Source organism: Anas acuta, chromosome 3 (genome assembly GCF_963932015.1).
Source record: "Anas acuta chromosome 3, bAnaAcu1.1, whole genome shotgun sequence".
Classification (NCBI taxonomy): domain Eukaryota; kingdom Metazoa; phylum Chordata; class Aves; order Anseriformes; family Anatidae; genus Anas; species Anas acuta.
In genome coordinates, this window is record NC_088981.1 from 24,869,170 (window position 1) to 24,885,185 (window position 16,016).

The window sequence follows — 16,016 nt, forward strand, 5'->3', positions numbered from 1 at the left end:
TAAATATGGGAACAGTTCTGACAGCATAATCTATGAATTTTTCCTAACCCTTTAAATTAAGAAGTAAAAGGCAAACTCCTCCAAAAAGCCCAAATGCTCCCCATAAACACAGAACCTACTGCAACTTATGTTTTTTATTACATATTTTAGGTGCAGAATAACTTTGTCCCTCTAAACCAAGGAAAAAAGGAAAACAGTCATTGTCATCCAAAGATTATGGCTACTAAGTTTTACCTCTACCTTATGCTACCTGAACTCAAGCACAACAAAAAGACTGAATTACAGCTAAAAGTTTTTGTTCATACCAGCCATCAGCCTCAGTATTTGTCCCACTACAGAAATTTTCAACAGCAGCTCAAATCTTGGAACACTCTATTTTCACGGGGTTAGTGGTAAAATATCTCCGTAACAAATTCAATTGTCCAATCTGACAGACTCAGCAAAAGTCATTTGCACCCCTAAACTCTGCTGTCTTACTGCTAGATAACCATGAACTACCCTCCATTTAACCTCTCAAAAATTCTGTAATAAGCAACTTCTGAAACTTTAAGGCCTGTTTTGGAAGAATCTGCTTATATAGAAACTTAAAGCAGGCTGAAATGAGACAGAAATAAACAGGAACGTTAGCTAAAGTGCATTCAGAGTATCGCTTCTGTTTGGACTATGCCATCTAGTACCTTGCTAGTATTGTATTGGCATCACAATCACAAACTATCAGCTGGTCTGTAAGACAAACACCCTAAAGCATAAGTCACCGTGCTGAAGTGTAAAGCTACATTCTTAATTGTTTCTTCTGCCACTTGAGTGGCCATAGACAAAACCAGAAAACGGTAGAAGATAGTCTGTTTTCATTTGAAATTTACATGCAGATTTACATTTGCATCCTACCCATGGAAAATGAGCAGAAGTAATCTTTTGAAAGCACATTTGAGGCTACACATTATTTGCCTCCTTTTCACTGTGTACTGACATTTTACAGGTTTCTAATTCCACTAGCTTTAGCTAGTTTAGCCTGGGGATATCAACATCTTACCTGCATTACTTGTATCAGTCCAAAAATTTTAAAGGCAAGTGGCAAAGACTGTTAACAACCATCTTCTATCGTCTTGAAAACTAGGGATTGAAATGTTAATTACCTTATAAAATGTTTCTGGTTCTCCACAAACCAATTGTTGTGCTCTTAAAATCTGTCCAAGGTTCTACTCCTAGCAGCTTTATTTCAGACACCTGCACTAACAGAGCTTTCCTGTTTGGCAGATACAGTTTTGCCTTGCATCACAACAGGTGTTATTGTACCTGACAAACAGATGTGTCATTCTTTCTGCAGCCAGTCACCTAGTACCATTCTGATTTCATCTCTTTTTAAAGTGACCAGCTACAGCTTAAATGACCACACACCTATTTTTTCTTTTTTTTTTTTTGAGAAATTACATGAGGTTTTTAATTAAAAGCATTGGAAGACCAGCCATAACATTAAAAATAAATTTTAATGTTAAGTCATTTTGAGATCGTTTGCTCTGGCACCCAAATGTTCTGAAATTTAAAGTAGTACTATAGGGACACACAAGTGCAGATAAATCTTTATTGCCATAACTTTTTGTTTGTTTGTTTGTTTTTCAAAAATGAGCATTGGGTTTTCAATAGGTTGTAGTTTTATGTCTTTATATGTACAACATTACAACTGCATATTTAATAACGAAGTTAGTGATACTTTGATAACTCAACACAGTGTATTTATAAAATGAATTCTTATCAAAATACACTTTTCACTGGGGTAATAAATAAAATCCTGCGAAACCCACCTACACAAAGTTATTTTTAACTCTGGTAGAACCCGATGTGGTACACAGTCCATTAACTACTATGTTTGCCCCTTTATCCCCCTACTGATGCTCATCTTCTGGGGTAAGAAAACACTTTTTTCCCCTGTTGTGGTGAGACCTCATTCAACATCATCTTCAGCCAAGCACTGTGCACTTACAATTCTCTGTAAGAAGGAGAAAAACTCATTCACAATTACATAAAATTGACATTAGGCAACTGATTAGCAAGCAACTTAGTTTTACACTGAAAATTAAGCAGTGTAACTACTGAGCGAGCTGATTCATCTGTTAAAAATTGTAATCTATTTGACAAAAGGTTTTGAAGCCAGTTCTGTAGAAATTGTATACTGGGCAATACCTACCAAAGCTGAAGCCAGATAAATAATATCCTGTCAGCCTCAAGTGATGACCTCTGTGTGGTTTTTGGCACTGTTCTCTTATGAAACTTTTTTGCTCCATTGCTTCCCCAGACCTTTACATCTTGTGTTTTCAGTGCTTTTCAGTGTTAACGATACGAGCCTTAACATGCAATGTTACCAGGCCTGAGTTGTAATGAAGCTGACTGATACACAGCACCAAGTCTCTGCCTTATGTGAGGTAACATCACAAGGGAGCTCCCTTGGACTTCCAGAAGGTAAGATTTCTATTATTTATTTTAGAACAGACTCGCTTGCTAGCATATTATCAACATTACATGCACAGTACCACAGTTGAAAAAGAGAGGGCATTTTATACACCTAGCTACCAGCACTTTTGTCATCAGGAATACCACTCAGCTTCCAAAACTGTCACGTGCTCTGGTGCTAGTTAATGTTGATAGCTGGCCTGGAAGCAATAGTCTAGCAGAAACAGATTCATTCTGATAGATTTTTATAGCACTTACAGGTACTTATATGTAATTAGAAAAATAAACAAATAAAATCAAGACCCAGTGCAAGAAAGGTCTCCCTTTTCTGACATCCAACTTCCATCTGGAAAACAGTGGATCTGCTTATACACTAAGATGCCTGTAGATGTCTCTGCTTTGGAAGAGCTTAGCATACCCTATGCATAAGAGAAGTTTTCTGCTTCTGTTTTGCCCTGCTTGCTATCAATGCTGCATGATATTTTCATAAATATTTGTTAATGTTCTAGGTTAAAGACCTCCTTTTAATCTAACTGAACCTATACAAAAACCATGTTACCAAAAACAATACTCAAGGCTGATGTAGTTGATGACAGAAGTAGTTTAATTAGTTTTCAACCTCATTAACAGGGAATGTTTCACATACCTGGCTTATTGTAGGGAGCTTAGTTAGAAGCATTTGAAACACTGGTGGTGGAAGAGTCTGCTGTAAAACTTGTAGTAGCTGCTGCGGCTGTCCACACACAGCAATGGCATTGGTCAAGTGATCAACACCTTTCTCATATTCACCTGCATGACAAATCATGTTTGAAATCAAACTTCTTCCAAAGGATGAAGTATTTACATACAGCATTCACCGACAATTCATTAAATTACTTAGAATCAATCCACACAATTCTTTTCTTCTACCTTGTTGAAGCTTCTCAACACAGAAGGTTTGAAATGAGCAACCAGATTTACTTAGGTAAATCTGACTCCCAGAAGATCTTAGTGTACAGAAATCATTTTCTAGAAAAAGAAAAATTATTTTTACAACTTACCCTTCAAAAAAATTTATGCTATTACCTTGAGCTAGTAGTTCCTCGCCAAGCTGGATCTCCTCAAGGAAAAACTTCTGAACTGCTTCAGCATCTTTCAGATCAGGCAACTGTAACACACATAGTAAAACTGAAGCTGGCCCTTAAACATTAGTTAATAATTCAGCAGAGATAATTCTCAACTAAAACCAAACATGAACAGCCACACTTTTACACAGAAACTGACAAAGGAAATTAGAAGTATCACCATCGAGTTAAACTTAATGCAGAATGTTTTTGAAAATCAGATTCAAGTCTCAAACTATTGCATCACACGTTCATAGAGGGCCAGAGTCCGAAATACCTCTACTCAGTTTATTATGTACACTGTTTCATAGCAAATAAAAATTCTAAGTAATGTTCATTGCAACTATTAAAATCAGTTAAGATATATTTAACTCTTTGTAAAAGATCCATTGGCAATAAGGAAAGAGAGAAGCAAATCAAATTCCTACAGCAAAAAACTGCCAAGTTCAGCTGTAGCTGTATCTCATCAATGGCTTTTAAATCTGAGAAGTACTTATGGACATACTACAAAGAGGAAAACACCCTCAAGGCACACAGGAAATGTTATACTTTCTAGTACAAGGCCTCTATTTGACTCGAAAAGTCAACAATCATTTCATATGGTTATTTGTGAAATTGTTAAAATATCTGAAGACTGGATATTTGCTGGAAGTGTTTGTAATGCCAGAGCCGAAATAGACAAATTGGCCTTTAAACATACTTCACAACTAAACCTGGTATAAATGAAACATCTTTCAAAAATCGCACTGCGTTATTGAGCACAGTATTACCTTGGAAAGCCCTGCTCTCTCTTTGGCAAGCTTCTGTTTCTTCCTTCCTGTAAGAATAAAAATATCATGTGTTTTTAATTTGAAATTTAGAAAGTCTTCAGATTATAGTCCTAAACAGTGAACAAGTCAAAGTTATTTTCGAAATAAGAAACTGGGAATATATTCCAAGCACTGAAGGCTGAACACAAGACTGCAACCCACGCTCTGCACCAGAATATCATTTAGAGGCCTAAGAAGGAGGGCTGGCGGTGACACACAGACTCAAAATGACAATCCTTCTCCTGGCTTTGGTAAACACCAACCCCACAGGGCCTGTCGGAGGGCGTACCTCGTGCACTACACAAGCACTGAGAAGAGAATTAGGCTAATACAAGATTTCTCTGCATGACTTTCTAGCAACCATTAGACACAGAAGAGCTGCTATCTAACCTTGAGCCACTTTCACTTGAAAATACATGATGCACCACCAAGAGAAGCTGTAGCAGGTGGCAGCACATCCGTGTTCTTTCCCAGCTGTTTTGCAATGGCACGGGCTTGGGAACTAGTCAAAGAGGTGGCAGCATCTCCCCATCCTGCTGCAAAAGCCATACGAACACACACGTTCGTGAAATTAAATACCCAAGGAGAGCAAATGTTTACAGATGGAACAAACGTTTACAGACTTAATCACCCAACCTGAAGGCATAAAGTTGATCTGCAAAAGAAAACTGTAGCACTCCAGCACAACCAGTGTAATTAAAATGATATATCGCTTGCTTTTAATGCAATTAGGCAGGTATAACGATACTTTATGGCAGCAGCTATTCATGCCAAAAAGAATAATTATCCCAATATAATTACCGCAATTCTAGGGATTTTCTTAGAATATTTTTTGTCATTTGGTTCATCAACTGAAGTAATTACACCAACATAATTTTTAAATACAGCCCGTGGTTAAATAACCGTACTCTCACTAGGTGTCGTCACCGTCTGCCCTCTGAACACCTACACTGATGAAGAAGAGCTGTCACACCCCTGATTTGTCTCTGAGACAGCTTTACATGCTGGAAACACTTCCAAATAACGTGACTGCAAGTTTTAATGGCCACGAGTTAAGAATTTGAGATTATCCACATGAAGGACACATTCAGGAAACCATTCCCTAGCAGTGACAAGGTGATGTGTGAAACTTAGGACAAGGTCAAGCATGCTTTTTATAAAGGGAATTTCTAACTACGTGGATCATCCTTTTTTTTTCTGTGACACCTTAATAGCCCTCCGTACTTCACTTTCTACAACATATTGACCAGTGGATAGTATTCTGCAACATCATACACAGCAATACTTTGTGTCGTACAGAATCCTAGCTCAGTACAATTACATGATTATAGTTGTTTGCAATATTAAAGACAAATTTGTCTTTTGAAAGTTTTGAAAGTGCCTTTGGTTAGCCCACTTCGAGTTTGTGTAACTTAATGCTTTAGAAAAAACTTGAAACTGCACTACACTAACTGGCATGCCAGTTTTCCTAATACATTAAATCTCAAAGATGAAATCAAAATGAAGATAAGAAATACAAGTGGAATGTTTCACTATAAAAATAAGCCACATTGCAGCTGTAGTGCTTTCAGAAAAAAAACATCATTGAACATGCACAAGGAAATTGTGCTTTCGTGACAATTTCTAAAAATTACATCGACTATCAGTCACCAAGGTAAGCATTCAGAGATAAAGAAATAATGACATATACTGGCAACTATAAATTTTTAATAAAGGCTTTTGACTACTGATCACTAATGTATAAAACCATACACTTCAACCAGAGACTAAAGAAGGAGCATTAAGAATCACCAAGATTCTAAGATTTAACATTGACCTACAGAATCTTTGAGGTCTGACTACTGTGCAATTTTTCTTTTCTTTTATGCATTTTAAAGGATTCTTTATAAGTTCACTAACTAAAAGAATTACAAAAAAAAAAAAAAAAAGCTCTGAAATATATGCAGGAATTCCTCTCCTACTAGTGTTTAAACTAAATTTAAAACATCTTTCGAACAACAGCCAAAAGTTGCATTTAAAATACACCAAAAAAAAGCAGTGGCTCAGGTAATGAGAGAGGAGGAAGACCAATTTTTTGTTTTATCTCAAGGATCTACAATAAAAGGAAAAACCTCCCTCTGTTCTAAAGACATCACTGCAATCTAAAAAGGGGAAAGACAAAGCCTTAGCCATCTTTCATAGAAGGAATTTAGGTACAATGGAGACCCATGAGCACCCATATAAAACCAGTTGTCGAACAGCACGGGACTTGCAGGTTTTTCAAGCACAGCTCCTGAGTATGGGAAAAAATGTTTCAAATGCAAAGCAGCAACCTGACACTTGGGCATGATTTGCAAAAGTCCTGAGCTGCACCAGCACCTTCATGACCAGTCCCACAACACCGACCCAAAACCCTTTGCCTCTCCATCTCCCAGCTGTGGTGCCTGCCTCCTATGTTCCTCTCTCTCAGGTGAGCGAGACCATTGTCTCTACTTGCACACAAAGCAGTTGCGCCTTGTGTATTCAAGGAGAACAGCAAACTCATGTAAAATCTTATCATCTTAAACTAAAGCTGCAGAAACTAGCCAGCTCCAGATGTTTACAGTGTTACAATCTTCTGATCCCAAGATTAAATACAATTAAGGACCAGAACTAGGAACACAAAAACTGAAATAACATCATACCCACTAATTAAGCAAGATTAAGACATCTGGAAAACCAAAGTCCCTGCATCCTTGGAGACTTCCATTTTTTTCCTGAAACCTGAATCCAGGCACTTCGTTTTTACTATGGGATTTCCCAATGCAATATTTAGCCCTAGCACATCCCAAACAAAAGGATATAAAATGTAACTGGGATGGCAAAATAGTATCAGATCTTCATTTGTCTGCCAGTGTTTGAGCAAATACAACTGGAAATCTGCTGACACCTGGGAGCCCCTGTCCCTCCTAAAGTCTGGTGACACTGCACTACAGAGGCTGAAAAATAATCTTATCCTAAGAATGTTTACCCATTGTAAAGATGGTTTCCACAGTTTTTTAATACAACGCTCCTGCTGTTGCCCAAGAAGCAGCACATCTTCACCCAAGGAAGGGCTGCTGCACTGGACCTTGCTTTTGCCCAGTATTTCAGAGTGAGCTTTACCATCCAACGACAAAAATTCTGTAACGATCTGGTCACTGATAACACCACAGAAGCCTCCAAGCTGCAAAGTTACAGTATTGCGTCCTGAATATTACCTAAAGCCTCACATCTAGAAGCAGCTCAGCGTATCACGCAGAAGGATCTGAGGGCTTTCAGTTAAGTTCTCCAAAGAACAGCTACTTCTTACCAAAACACAGCAGATTTTTTCCACTTTTAAAGAAAAAGTCAGTTCTTAATCCCAGCAAGTCCCTCAGCAGAATTTTTAGAGCCAGCCTAAGGTTTGTTCAGAACATTATACCTGGCAGAAGCCCACCGTACGAAAACAACAGGATGCAAAGATCACTTTCGATGGTTCTGTAAAAAATCTTATGTAATCCAGTACCCTCTCTCCTACACAGCCAATTACACCGCTGAAACCTAGGTTTCTGCTGCGAGACAAACGAACTCCAGCTCACTGTACTGAAAATCGTCGATGCCTTGCAGCGTGGGGTGAGAAGTGCCTGGAGGCCAGGCCTCCGCCACACCGTGCTGCTGCGGTGCTCCCCACGTGAGCACGGCCGCCAGGCTGGGTGCGCTTGCTGGGGAAGCCTACCCTGAGGGGCATTTCTGGGAATTTGAGTCATTTCTGGTAATTCGAGTGCTTTCTGATCGGCTCGGTTACTGCAGGGTGCCTGCCCCTCTCCCCACGGCAGGAGGGGCCCGTTTGGGCTGCTCGGGGCGCCCACCCCGATGTGGCCGTGACACGGAGCCAGTGTCGAGGACGTGAAATAACGGCGAGCCACGGGCGGAGCTCCACGTTTTGGATGATCGCCCTTTTCCTCTGGCATTCATTCTTATCCTGGCGGCCAGGGCCGAGGCCGCCAGGAGGGTTTCAGAATGCGGCGGGGGCGAGATGCAGCCCCCAAACACCCCCCCACCCTCCCTCAGGACGCCCCCCGTCCCCCTCCCCCTCCCCCTTTCCCGCCGGCGGGAGGGCGCCGCGCGGCCGCCACGTGCCGGGCCCGGGCGGGAAGGGGCGCAACGGCCGTAACGGCTGCAACAGAATTGCAACGGCGCGGGGGGAGCCGTTGGGGCCCGTTGGGTCCCGCTGGTGCCGGTTGCGCGGCGCGGACACTCACGCTCCCGCAGGCGGCTCTTGAAGTTGGGGTCGCTGCGCCGCTTGCGGTCGAAGTAGATGCAGTACCCGATGAAGAGCGCCCCGCACAGCCCCGCGGCGATGGCGCTGGTCCTGCCCACCATCATGGCGCGCGGCGCCCACCGACGGCCCCGCGGCGCCGCCGAGCTCCGCAGGCACCTTGGGCCGGGCGGGCAGCGGAAGGCGACGCCGCGACGCGCTTCCGACGCGCCCCCACCCGCCCCCTCCCACCCCGCGTCATCCGCCGCCGCCGCGCTCCCGCCCCGCCCCACGGCGCATGCGCGGCCGGCGGGCTGCGGGTGCGGGCAGGGGGAAGGCAGCAGGAAGCAGGCAGCAGGCAGAGCTCCCAGCCAGCGGCTCCGCACCGCACCCAGGCTTTATTAACACAGCGCCGCGTCCGGGGCTATTTCTTCTTCCCGGGTCTCCTCTTGGCAGCGCCTTTTCTCAGTCTCTTGGTCTTGGCGCCCCGTGCGCAGGGCGCTGCCTTCTCTCCCACGAAGGAGGCGCTGTGCACGCTGCCGCCGCCGGTGGGTGCCGCGCTGCGAGCCCTGCCCTTGGCGCCGCGGGGCTGGCCGGCCGCTCGCCGCGCCGCGCTGCCCTTCTCCACGCAGCGCTTCACACGCACCTTCCGCCCCTGCAGCGCCGAGTCGTTGAGCTTCAGAGCCAGGTGCACGGCGTCCGTGTTCTGTGGGAACAGGCACACGCCTTAGCCTCAGCGCGCTCCCGGCTGGTGACTTCCCGACACGCGGCTGCCACATGCTCTTGAAAATGAGCGGGCAAACAGCTTACACCAGGCGTGAGAGACAGAGGCAGAAAGGAGAAACGGGTAAAAAAGGTCTTGGGCTGCAAGAGGTAAACTAAGGAAGGCGAGGCTGGGAGAAAAATACGAGAAGCAAGTCATACAAAGCCTAAATGGGCAGAACTAGCCGCAGAACTGGCAAGAGAAAAGAATTCCGCTTATATTTTGAAACAAGAAATGGGAGAATGTTGCAGTTACACCAAGCAAACTCATCTTTTCCTCCTATAAATCTTTTCCTTAAAGGTCGTTTCTTTAACCCCAATGTTTTGCAGCTTTTCTTTGTACTTTACCTAAAATAGTTTGCTTTCATGAGCTTCCACGGGACCGGTCTTCCAAGCTACTTTTAAGGTACAAAACAATGCTACCACGTACCACATACATACCCAAAATAGCAAAAGGTCAGAAAAGGCTGTAAAAGCAAATCCCAGCTCAGATTTTGAAGAATTCCCAGTGTCCTGAGTGTGCCACACGTACGTACCTCAAAGAGAATGTAGCCAAAGCCCTTCCCCATGCCGGTCTGCCTGTCTCGCACAATTCGCACTGCTACCACATCTCCGCAGTCAGCAAAGTGTTCTCTCACGGCATCATCGCTGATGTCTGCAGGAAGCACAATAAAACAGACGTTTCCTCAGTCAGAGAGACCACTTTAAAAGCCTACCCCAAATCCAAATATTTTATATTTTACCACCTTAGGTACACAATATATGTATTTAGATAGAAAATTTTATGTATCAGTGCGTAAGTATTGGTGGCTCAGAAAAATACCAGCTGGTTGACAATGCAGACTTTATAAAGGGCTGTTTACTTTGACACCGATTTGCTAGCTTTGAAGAGTACAATACAAATCAAAGGAGAATGAAGGCAAAGATCAAAAGATTTTTAAAAAATAATTTCATTTATGATTTGAAAATACTGTTCTCCTACGTGCCTGGTGACAGGAAGAGGGGGAATGGGCTTAAGTTGCACCAGGGGAGTTTTAGGTTGGATGTTAGGAAGAACTTCTTTATCAAAAGGGTTGTTAGACACTGGAACAGGCTGCCCAGGGAGGTGGTGGAGTCACCATCCCTGGAAGTCTTTAAAAGACGTTTAGATGTAGAGCTTAGGGATATGGTTTAGTGGGGACTGTTAGCGTTAGGTCAGAGGTTGGACTCGATGATCTTGAGTTCTCTTCCAACCTAGAAATTCTGTGATGCTGTGATTCTGTGAAAATGCCGGAATCTGTTTCTAAGAATTACTCTCATACTTATCCAACCGGAAAGACGGGTGTGATGCAGCACTACTAAAACACAGGTTACTCTCCTTTCTGTACAGCTACACTTCAACCTGTGGTAAGTCCCTTTACACAGCCAAAATTGCATCTGTGCTACGGCAGGGTCTGAATTTAATGGTACAGGTTTAATTGCAACGATGGGACCACAGTGTGCAGTTCAGGGTGCTGAAGTCATTTCCAGAGCACTGCGAATGCCCAAACTGTTCTTTTCTTGCTCATCCCAAGCATCCTGACTCCATCAATACCCTCGTGCGGACCACACCCGGCAGCGATCCCTTAATCTACTCAGAAGCAGCTGAACACTCACTAGGCACTCACCCAAACTGCACAGCAAGCACCTCCGCAACAACCCATTGCCAGCAGCTACCTGGACAGAGCCACTCAGCCCGTGGTTCACAGACAGCAGCAAAAACAGCCCTAACTGTGTGTCATTTGGAAGGGGTTCACAAACAAGTTCCAGCACGTGTCTGATAGTTTATTATGCTACGGCTCTACGCAGTTTGGTCGTATTTAAGAAACATCAAGTAACAACAAGAAATAAAAAGTGCTTGTAGTTATTGAAATGCAACAGAAGAAAATTCATCTGCAGCACTTGCTGGAAACTTACCCCATTAGGTGTTTCAGTCAAAATATAAAACTAGTATTTTAACAATTCCAGTAAGTGATATTTAGCTACCTAAACAAGATACCCTGAAATAACAATAAATAAAGAAAATCCTAATGTCAACATATTCCAAAAAGTGTTAAATAATGAGGTATGAAAATCCATTTTACTTACCATATGAGAGATTTCCCAAGAATACAGAACGTTTATTGTCATGCTAAAGAAAACAAGGAAGAGGTAAGACACTATGTTACTTGTTGTAAGAAAAAACAGAAAATTACTTTGAGTCACAAACATTACTCACCAAACTGTTTTTTGATGCGATGTCAACTCTGATGTGAAATCCACTAGCAATTTCTGTTCCGTTTCTTTTGGAGTCAAAAGAAAAAGGTAATATTTAATTTACAGTGTCCCTGCATAGTACTCTTCCAAAAGCAAATTTACTTTTTAAGTTTGAAAAAAAATATTTTAATTCAAGCAAAAGACAGGAGGCAGTTTAAATTTGTGCCTTCACACTCTGCGCTTTCAACATGAGGAGCAAAACCAAGACTTACTTTTTTAGAGCCTTAATGGCATCACATTCTTCCTTAAATACAATGTAGGCATTAATGTACTTCACGTTAGGGTGAATCTTACGCCTGGAACAGGAAAAAGACATGCATTTAAGTAATTCTGAGATACTGTGCAGTGCAGAAACACTTCTTAAACATGTTTATATCTCCTCTGTTTTGCACACAGGAGAAAATTCAATTTTCTTAAAGGCTGAGAAGCTCCTTATGTCCAAGGAAGTCCCACTGTAAATCTTAGCTTCTATTTGCACCCAGATTGAGCGTCCTCAGTGCAGAAATACACCCGAAGGAATTAAAGACAATTACTGCACTTGTATTTCAGCAAGGAGGTAGACAACCTAACATAATTAATTCCTTACTGCTATACTGGGCACATAATACCTTTTTACTTCTCAAAAAACGTGCATACACACAAAGGTAATTTCAGAAGTCAAAGAAACAAAAGAAAGAATGAATATAGCTAAATACGTAAGAACATTTAAAGATCATTTTTGCCTTAAAAAATAAAGCATGAAACTCACAAGCAGAACCTACTTTATTGCTGCTAACTTTTTGGATAAAGTGTCTTCTGCTGGAACCTTTAAAATAAAAAGAGCTTATGTTAACTAGTGTCAATTTATCTCAAATGCTTGCTCTCAAAGACAAAGAAGAAGTCAAACAGGTTCCACTCCCACCCAGAGTAATGTAGCCAGTACACAGAGCAGATGATGTAAATGGATATTCTCAGAGATTATCTAGAAGTAGCTTAAAATTACACAGCTGGCTTTAACCTGATCTGTTATGTTTCTTGAGTTCCAAGACAATTATCTTCAACTGTTGTACCCAGTACAGTGATTCACAATCAATATTCCTTAGCTCCTGTAATTTAAGAACAGCTAAACAATACCTTAGTTAAACCCCCAATAATACAGGCTTCCTTCTGGGACAGAAAACACAGCTCCAACTGTACAAACTGCTGTTACAGAAAGCGTCAAATGTGATGAAAGGAAAGATGCACCTGTGGTGCCTCTTTGGTAAAATCTCCAGGGCTTCTTCTAATGGTAAAATGTACCCCCCCACACCCGCTTCTGATTTAATGAACGTACAACCCTTATAAACACTATCCTGTAAGGTCACAAAAGTAAAAGCCACGTAACCGCGGAAGAAATAACGTACCACAGAACGGAACCGAATGGATTCTATTTGTCCATATTCTTTAAAAAGGGATTTCAGCATCTGAACAGAAAACATTACAGATATTCAATGTATTTTTGAATCCTGACAACAATTATTGTGAACACTTAATTACTATTACTATTTTCTATTTATTTACTATTACTATTACTATTTTCATTTCACTCATACAAGGTATGTTTACGGACTACTAAAAATAAGCAACTTGTAACTACTTCTGTATTTCCTGTAGCAGCAGCTTATGTTAGAGACTGCCAAAACTGAATTCACACCCCTAAGTATAGAGGAAGGTATAAATTTAAAATATTTTAGGCAACCATCTGAAATATTATTTATGTTCAAAATCAGGAGCAGATTTAAGCTTTGTACTTGCAGTTGTCATTTATTGAGCATTATTAAACTGAAAAAGAAATCAACCAAAAGGAATCTTCTATCAAAGAAAGAGCAACTGCAGCCACTGCTGTAAAAAGCTCAACCCCACTAAGCCAGAAGAGGCTGCCTCTAATGGTTTCTGCTGAGCGTTATTTCCTACTTTCACAAAAAGCAATTTTAGTCACAAGCACATACAAGTTCTCATGAGGAAACATTCCCTTAAACCAAGGTAACTTTCATCAGCCTTTTCATTCTTTCAGCTGCCAGAATCCACTCATGTACCTGAGCAGTGGAGTTGACAGGTAGGTTTCCAACAAACACCGTTCTTTTGTTTTTTATCATTTCTTCCGCCTCATTTTTTTTCTTTTGTTGTTTTAGAGTTTCTGAATTAACACCACTTTTGGCAATGGCACGTGAAGTCCGTTTCGCTTTGCTTTGAAATAGTTTTTGCTCCTCTTCTTCATCTGCCTGTTGTAAAGCACTCTCCCTTTTCAGAAAAAGACAAGCAAATTATAATTGATGGGGAAAAAAACAGGACATTTGAGGTAAAAGAACTGAACCCTCCAAGACAGGAATTTTAACTTATAATTTTAAATGATTACCTTCAATGTAAATTTTCAAACATTTTTGCCTGTTATGCATTACATATGCATAGTTTTCTATATTATGGAACGGTCAGGTATCTGCTGCCCCAGACCATGGAACTCACCGTTATGTATAATTAAGCAAGAATTCAGAAGTACATTGTTTTGTCTAAAAACAAAGGGAGAGAAATCATCTTTGTACAGCAGAAATAAGAAAAGATTTTATTCTTCCTGGCATCCACAGCACTCAAACAGACAAGCTTTTGGGATCCATCACTAGCAGATTTCTACACTAACTTGCCATAACAGCATGAACAATAAGCAAGGAGGCTACTGATACCAAAACACCAAACAAATTATTTTGTTTCTTGGGCATGAAAAATGCAACACTATCAGAGACGTGGTATTAGCCTCAGGAGCTACAACCAAGCAAATGTCGATATTCAGGAACTGAACAGAGACTAGCTTCCTGCTTGAGCTGACTGCACCTCAGTTGCCCTGCATGTTTAAGGGAGCTGACAGCTACTAACAGAGCAGGTCTGCATCGCAGCAGTAGCCAGTGCACTAAGGACAATTAGCTCTGGCTGTGCCTTGCTTCTACTGAAAACGCCTCTGCTACTTTGACTGCAGGACTGCTGGATAAAGGCAACTACAGCTCGAAGCATCACCTTGTACCACAGAGGAGAGCAGCATCTGCATCTCCAACCTCCAGCCCTGCTGGCTCTCTAACAGCAGTTCTGCGTTCCACAGACCTAGGACCTACCTCCGACAAGAAGCTGAAGTATTTATCACCTTCTGGTGCAAACTATGGGATGCTGCCACAAGCTGCTTCAAAACTACCTTCTTAAACTCCAGGTCGAGATTAATAGTAGACTAAAACTTTGTTGTTTCACTAGACTCCTAACGTTAGGATTAATCTAGATGGATTTTTTTCTTTAGCCCCACTTTAAGAAGGTATCACCTACTTACCTGTTTGCCAACTTTTTCCCTGCTTTCGAAAGTTCCTTTTTTCCCGTTTTCTTCACTTTTACAGGAGGCTCTTGCTTGTTAGACGAGCCCTGATCTTCTGACGCTTTCTCCACTTCCGCATGCTTTCTCTTCTTACTTTCCTTGAAAAAAAAGTTACAAGAAACTAACTTGAACCACAAAACTCCAGAAACACCTTATGAGTTTTATGAGTTATGATGTATTTAGCGCGCCACGTGCCCGCCCCCCCGGCAGAGCGGACTCACCCTGGGCACGGCCACCAGCACGGGCGGCGGGGCGGCGGCGCGGAAGAGGCCGTCCAGGGGCCGCGCCGCCGACCCCGCGCCGGGGCAGAGGCTGCCGAGCACCTGCCCCACCACGTAGTCGCCGCCGGCCCTGTGAAGGAGGAGAGGGGAGCGGCGTTAACAGCCGGCGTTAACGGCTAACGGTAACGGCCAACGGCCGCCGCGCGAGCGGCTGAGGGGATGGGGGCGGGGGGGGGGGGGTAAGGCGCGCGCTGACGCACCCGGGCAACGGCTCCGCGGCCCGCCGGGACGCCGCCATGGCTGCGGCTCAGTGCAAGGCGGTGGTGCGTCACTTCCGGCGGGAGGGGCGGGAAGAAGGCTGAGGCGGCTGAGGGGAGCTGGAAAGGGGCGGGCGGCGGCACGGCCGGCAGCCCACAGCCCCCAGCGGCAATCCCGATTTGTGCAGTTTCAGCTTAATGGAGCAGTGGGGAAGCCTGGGGAGGTGGCTAACGAGGAACCTCTCTGTTACCCCACGTTAAAGCAGCCAGCGACTGTCTGTCAACGGGGGAGTGCTGGCACGGGCAGGCTGACCCCACAGCCTGTCGTGAAGGAGGCTGAGAGCACCCAGCTGAGATCGAAGGCAGAACCGAATTATTAAAAGTGATGATTATTGAAGTTATCCCCAGCAGTCTCAGATCACTGCTAATTATGAAAAAAGCATCCAAAGCTCATCAGTCATTTCTCATCCTCATGAGTAGTCCATCATTGTGCAGGTGCAGCAGTATTTTGGCCAGCTGAGTGAAGGCTACACATGGT

At 42.8% G+C, this 16,016-nt stretch overlaps 2 protein-coding genes and 1 non-coding gene across 14 annotated transcripts in view; all 3 read right to left on the minus strand.

Moving 5' to 3' along the window:
* Positions 1-8,833, minus strand: part of TOMM20 (translocase of outer mitochondrial membrane 20) — a 46,457-nt gene extending 37,624 nt beyond the window's left edge. For 9 of the 11 annotated variants that reach the window (XR_011094626.1, XR_011094625.1, XR_011094624.1 and 6 more), the window contains exons 1-4: positions 8,602-8,833; positions 4,322-4,368; positions 3,514-3,595; positions 3,095-3,237 (exon numbers count right to left, since the gene is read on the minus strand). Coding sequence is in view for 1 of the 11 variants with exons in the window: in XM_068676210.1 (XP_068532311.1) it covers positions 1,943-1,987; positions 3,095-3,237; positions 3,514-3,595; positions 4,322-4,368; positions 8,602-8,725 (441 nt within the window). In the remaining 10 variants the exon portion in view is untranslated. Of the gene's footprint in view, positions 1-1,568; positions 1,988-3,094; positions 3,238-3,513; positions 3,596-4,321; positions 4,369-4,750; positions 4,897-7,349; positions 8,373-8,601 lie in introns of those variants that run through there. The other 2 variants (XR_011094629.1, XM_068676210.1) reach the window with 2 other exon arrangements.
* On the minus strand, positions 8,234-8,365 carry LOC137855110 (small nucleolar RNA SNORA14). The gene has a single exon (XR_011095537.1). It is a non-coding gene; the product is annotated as a small nucleolar RNA SNORA14 (small nucleolar RNA).
* Positions 8,834-8,982: 149 nt separating the features above from the next.
* On the minus strand, positions 8,983-15,625 carry RBM34 (RNA binding motif protein 34). Of its 2 annotated transcripts, none has more exons than XM_068676204.1 (11): positions 15,482-15,625; positions 15,222-15,351; positions 14,959-15,098; positions 13,688-13,892; positions 13,016-13,075; positions 12,395-12,438; positions 11,846-11,929; positions 11,596-11,659; positions 11,466-11,508; positions 9,896-10,014; positions 8,983-9,303 (listed from the first exon to the last, which is right to left on the minus strand). In XM_068676204.1, the coding sequence occupies exons 1-11, from the start codon at positions 15,517-15,519 to the stop codon at positions 9,022-9,024; spliced, it is 1,209 nt and encodes a 402-aa protein (XP_068532305.1). In that variant the 5' UTR covers positions 15,520-15,625; the 3' UTR covers positions 8,983-9,021. The 2 variants fall into 2 exon arrangements, with proteins under 2 accessions (XP_068532305.1, XP_068532306.1); XM_068676205.1 differs by lacking the exon at positions 8,983-9,303 and adding an exon at positions 9,461-9,490.
* Positions 15,626-16,016: the final 391 nt, after the last annotated feature.

Excerpts from the sequence above, each read along its gene's own strand:
- RBM34 (XM_068676204.1), bottom strand. The coding sequence starts at position 15,519 with ATGGCGGCGTCCCGGCGGGCCGCGGAGCCGTTGCCCGG. Across the intron at positions 11,660-11,845 it reads GCCATTAAGGCTCTAAAAAA|AAACGGAACAGAAATTGCTA; the intron begins GTAAGTCTTGGT and ends TGACTCCAAAAG. Across the intron at positions 10,015-11,465 it reads CTTGGGAAATCTCTCATATG|ACATCAGCGATGATGCCGTG; the intron begins GTAAGTAAAATG and ends TGCTTCCTGCAG.